The 5,712-nt window shown below is 44.3% G+C and overlaps 1 protein-coding gene across 1 annotated transcript; it reads left to right on the forward strand.

Annotated features, from left to right (window-relative positions):
- Nucleotides 1-258: 258 nt before the first annotated feature.
- On the forward strand, nucleotides 259-4,917 carry irx4b (iroquois homeobox 4b). The gene is made up of 6 exons (XM_034161036.1): nucleotides 259-415; nucleotides 1,077-1,265; nucleotides 1,455-1,567; nucleotides 1,829-1,985; nucleotides 2,113-2,266; nucleotides 4,278-4,917. Exons 1-6 carry the CDS (start codon nucleotides 371-373, stop codon nucleotides 4,823-4,825), a joined length of 1,206 nt encoding a protein of 401 aa, XP_034016927.1. The 5' UTR covers nucleotides 259-370; the 3' UTR covers nucleotides 4,826-4,917.
- Nucleotides 4,918-5,712: the final 795 nt, after the last annotated feature.

Here is a 5,712-nt window from a genome sequence, read left to right on the forward strand (position 1 = left end):
TGACGTCAGGAGCGCCTTAAAAAACCAAACAGCGCATCACTGGAGAGACGCGTAGTTTGATCTCTCACACACACACACACGCATACGCGCGCACTCACGGGCTGAAAGACAGCAGAGACGCCGTCAGAGCTGAAGCTCGGGAATAAACGCAAAGTTATACTTTTTACAGACTGCGCCAGGACGTGCGTAAAATGTGAGTGCCGTGCATAAAGCGCCCGGGCACCAATAGCTCGAAGGTGTTTTAAGATGGCATCCAAATTTGAAAAGTGGAAACTTGAGGGATTGGAGGATAAACTTCGACTTTGGCACGGATGCTGTTGGATGTTGGCACGACTTTGCGCGCGCTTTAGCCTCTGATCCATCTCGACATATGGCTTATTCACAGCTGGGTTACTCCGTCTCTACCACCCCACAGGTACAGTAATTTTTTTTAATATTGTTGGTATTTTTTAAGCTGTAATTTGTCATTATTAATAAAGTGGATGTCTGCCAAAATGTCAGTTAACACGTCATTCATTTTCTATCTCCGCTTACTCCAATTAAGGGTCACGGGGGGGCTGGAGCCTATTCCAGCAGTCATAGGGCATGAGGCAAGGTACACTCTGGACAGGACTCCAGTCTGTCGCAGGGCCACATATACACAGACAAACACTCGCATGCACAATTTTAAGTTTCCAATTCACCAAACCTACATGTCTTTGGATGTGGGAGGAAGCCGAAGCACCCGCAGAGAACCCACGCAACATAAACTCCACACAGAAAGTCCACAGGTGGGAACCGATCGCATGACCTTCTTGCCGTGAGGCATTTCCATTATTTCAAAATAATTAAATTACTTAGTTATAGCTGTGCTTTTTGTAGTACTTTTTTCTAAATTATTTCCCCTACCAATAACAAAAATGCCACATTTAATTCATTAATACAATAAGGAAGATGTTAGTGAACACGCAACGGCGGACAAAAGCATAATGTTGATTTATGTTACGTTTTTAAATATTACATAAAATGTTTTCAGTCTTATTAGGTGATAGTCTGGTGGGGGGAAATTAAGTGATAACTATTTTATTCCTTCACAGTTTCTGATGACCTCCACCTCCCTGGCCGGTTGCCTAGATTCGGGACCCCCTGTGTCCCATTCGGTGCTGCGTTCCACAAGCCACCAGCTCCTTCCCGGCACCGGCATCGGGGTGTACAGCGGCACTTATCCAAAGAGCCAAGGATATTATAACGCCTCCTCTGGAGACTCCACCACCTTCTGTTCCAGAGTAAGTTTCACTTAAAGTTTTTTTTAATCCATCTTATTTCCTTCGCTGATGCGTAATTACGCACGAACCATCCCTGTAGACACGAATATATTTTTAGAATAACCTATATTTTTCTGCACACTAGAATGTGTTACAGGTTCATCTCAGAGTTTTGGTTTATGTGTATAAACTATTTAACACCACTTGCAGGGTCCACTAGATCCTAAAGATGGAGGTGGATCTGTGCATATGGGAACCTCTCAAACTCCTGCCTACTATCCTTATGAATACACATTCGAACAATATCCTTATGACAGATATGGGTAAGTCAAAACTTGCTAAAGAGGACTTTTATTGCCCTTAATTTTTTTTTCTCATATCTGGAATATGTGGCATTCACCACTTCTGATGATAAATATTTAAGTTTTTGTTGTTTCTTTAATGTTTTCACACAGTTTGTTGGAACTGCTAGTTTAATTTGATCGTGTATCAATCATTTTATTTTTGTTGACATTGTTTAATATCATGATAATATTCTATATGAAAATGTTAAGTTTTATTCTGAACATCATCGCTTTTGTTAGATATTGTTGCTCTGATGGGGCTGCACGCCGTAAGAATGCCACCCGGGAAACCACCAGCACCCTGAAGGCCTGGCTGCAGGAGCACCAGAAGAACCCTTATCCCACCAAAGGAGAGAAGATCATGCTCGCCATCATCACCAGAATGACACTAACACAGGTTCTTTCCTGTTGCTGTATTTGTTCCATCTTTTACCACCTCATCCCTTCCTCCTCATATTCCTATATGAGTTTATGCCTCTTTCTGACATCTTTTCCTTTCTAACCTCTTTTATTTCCTCCTTGAGGTGTCTACATGGTTTGCAAATGCACGCAGGAGGCTGAAGAAGGAGAACAAAGTGACGTGGTCACCGCGGGCTTGTAAGAGCTCTGATGATCCCAGCTGTGATCAAGATAGAGATGAAGCTGAGAAGCCGCTTAAAACGGACAAAGTCCTGCCCGGTGAGCACGCAGCTTAAACATTTTAGCAATGGTGACACTGGTGATGCCAGGAGAAAGCCCTCATTTATCAACCTGTGCATACAAAAGCTTTACAGGCAGTTGTACAAGTAAATTGAATATCAAGCAATCAATCAATCAATTTTTTATATAGCGCCAAATCACAACAAACAGTTGCCAGTTGCCCCAAGGCGCTTTATATTGTAAGGCAAGGCCATACAATAATTATGTAAAACCCTAACGGTCAAAACGACCCCCTGTGAGCAAGCACTTGGCTACAGTGGGATTGGAAAAACTCCCTTTTAACAGGAAGAAACCTCCAGCAGAACCAGGCTCAGGGAGGGGCAGTCCTCTGCTGGGACTGGTTGGGGCTGAGGGAGACAACCAGGAAAAAGACATGCTGTGGAGGGGAGCAGAGATCGATCACTAATGATTAAATGCAGAGTGGTGCATACAGAGCAAAAAGAGAAAGAAACACTCAGTGCATCATGGGAACCCCCCAGCAGTCTAAGTCTATAGCAGCATAACTAAGGGATGGTTCGGGGTCACCTGATCCAGCCCTAACTATAAGCTTTAGCAAAAAGGAAAGTTTTAAGCCTAATCTTAAAAGTAGAGAGGGTGTCTGTCTCCCTGATCTGAATTGGGAGCTGGTTCCACAGGAGAGGAGCCTGAAAGCTGAAGGCTCTGCCTCCCATTCTACTCTTACAAACCCTAGGAACTACAAGTAAGCCTGCAGTCTGAGAGCGAAGCGCTCTATTGGGGTGATATGGTACTACGAGGTCCCTAAGATAAGATGGGACCTGATTATTCAAAACCTTATAAGTAAGAAGAAGAATTTTAAATTCTATTCTAGAATTAACATTTAGCCAATGAAGAGAGGCCAATATGGGTGAGATATGCTCTCTCCTTCTAGTCCCCGTTAGTACTCTAGCTGCTCTAGAATATGTGTGTAAGAAAAAAAATATCTGTATTTATGAGACAGGTGCATGCTGGTTGCACACCAGTAAGTATCAGCTCCTCCTTAAGACATCACAACCACTTCTAAACATAATTTCAACAAGCTGTAAGATGCTTTAACAGGCTCACCACAAGAACCAGCATAAAACTTTCCATTTAAAAGAGTAAGTAGACAATTATTTATAATTACAGGTGTCCCAGAATCATTTATGTTCCTGTGGTGTCACGACACTGCTGTCTTTATCTGAGCAGCAAAAATAATATTTGCATATTTAAAAAAAATGCAGGAGGAAAATGGGCAGCATGGCAGATTAGTGGTTAACACTGTTGCCTCACAGCAAGAAGGTCATGGGTTTGATTCCCACCTGTGGCCTTTCTGTGTGTAGTTTTCATGTTCTCCCCGTGTTTGCATGGGTTCCCTCCGGGTGCTCCGGCTTCCTCCCACATCCAAATACATGCAGGTTAGGTGGATTGGAAACTTTAAATTGCACGTAGGTGTGCGTGTGAGTGGGTGTGAATGTGTCTGTTTGTCTGTATGTGGCCCTGTGACAGACTGGCATCCTGTCCAGGGTGTACTCTGCCTCACGCCCTATGACTGCTTGGATAGGCTCCAACCCCCCACAACCCTTAATTGGAGTAAGCGGTTGAAGATGAGTGAGGAGGAAAATTTTTTGCGCAGATGGCGATCAAGCTGCTTGTTGCTGAGGTCAAAAGCTGCTGTTTAGTTCACAAGTGTCGTTTTTAGGCTTTGACGCCAATGAGGCTACACGCCTGTTTCTACCTTGACATAATTACAAATTGTGTATTTATTAATTTAAGGAAATAAAGAATGTATGTGGAGGAGATTGTGTGCTGTGACGGCAGCAATGCTTTAGAGTAGCAGTTTCCTTGTTCTACCACTAGATGGTGTGCATATGCATCTGTGTGTTTATTTGCACACATTTGTACTAGTTAGTAAATTCCATACTTGGCACAGAAATGTGCATACACATGGGTTAAGCACAGATCTGTATGAACATCTGGTAAATAAAGGCTCTCTGTGTGAACTTTCTTTCAGCAGATCTGCAGAGTGATCTGGAGGATTTCGACCTGATGGAGTCGGATGGTTCTGACTGTGAACCCAAACAGCAGGTCGCTACGGACAACGATGAAGCAAACCCAACTGAAGATCTCCACCAGGGGTGCCTCACCCATAACCCACTGCATGGGAAAGAGTGGCTATCCCCGGACTGTTCCAAACTCACACGGGCACAACTCGAGAACAGTTCTTTCTATAATCCAGAGAGCAAGACGAAAATCTGGTCCATCGCCCGCACTGCTGCATCTGTGGAGCCCAGCTTGCAGCTGGAGTACCCGCCCTGTATGGTGCCACTGAGCACATCCTCCTGCCCTGGTTTTTTATCACATGTAGGGCAAAGCCAGGCAGACAGGCGGCAGGAATCACCGGTCACCACACTCAAAGAATGGGTGGACGGAGTCTTTCATGGTCCACCTTTCTTACAACCCAAAGCAGTTGCAGAGTGGAAAGACTTAAATGGTGCGGTCATGGACAGAAGCGGATCAGGACAATACTCTGAACATGTCAGGTCCACAACTGTTTTGTAGTCCACACTGTGGCAACACAACACGATTTTTGCAGCTGTGAAATGAAGCCTGAACAGTGTGTGATTATTCCACGCTGGTATTTTAAGACCCTCTGACCCCTCTGACATAGGGTCCAAGTCCTTCGGACAAACACGTCTGCAGCTCGACTGTACGATTCACCCACATGATAAGTATACGATAACGCACGCTTGCACTATAGCATGCACAGGCACAGAGTCACAAAACTACAAAACATGTTCCATCACAGCCCAAGTCCTCCATGTCCACTGCAGCGGAACCACTTCCTGTAAACAGTATCAGTTTAGAAGATGTCAATCCTGCACAGGAAGTGTGGAATGTGTGTCTGCAGCTTTGGGTGTGTGCATGTGAGCATGTTTTGAGAGAGTGGAAAAGGGGGAAGCGGGCGGTATTCAACCATGACTAATGGGAACACACAGAGGAGGGCGCTGCTAAATTGTTAAATTGATGCCACTTCCACCTCGGCTCCGGATATAGCTGCAATCAGCGATGCGTCCCGTTTCATTAGGAGGTTTTTGACTCAGTCGACCTGGGACTGCAACCAAATCCACCGTGCATGAAACCTGTCATAAAACCTCTTAAGTCATTTTGGCAAGTGTCAAAGTGCAAAATCTTACCCGTGTCAGTGAGTCGGCGGCGATACAAGTGGAGAAGAGATGCTGCACTCATCAGGCCTAAATGTTCGACATCTTCAATTATGCAAAAAAAGTCAATACACTGAAGATCGCAAACATTTAGACCAACACTTCCTAAAACACGAGAAGGTAGTTTTGTTTGGTTTGTTTTTTAAAGCCCATCTTTCTCCTCCTGTTTTCAGTTTAGAAATGATGATAAACTATTTATCAGAACAGAGTAGGGATCTGCCCGGG

This window comes from Thalassophryne amazonica, chromosome 20, assembly GCF_902500255.1.
Source record: "Thalassophryne amazonica chromosome 20, fThaAma1.1, whole genome shotgun sequence".
Lineage (NCBI taxonomy): Eukaryota > Metazoa > Chordata > Actinopteri > Batrachoidiformes > Batrachoididae > Thalassophryne > Thalassophryne amazonica.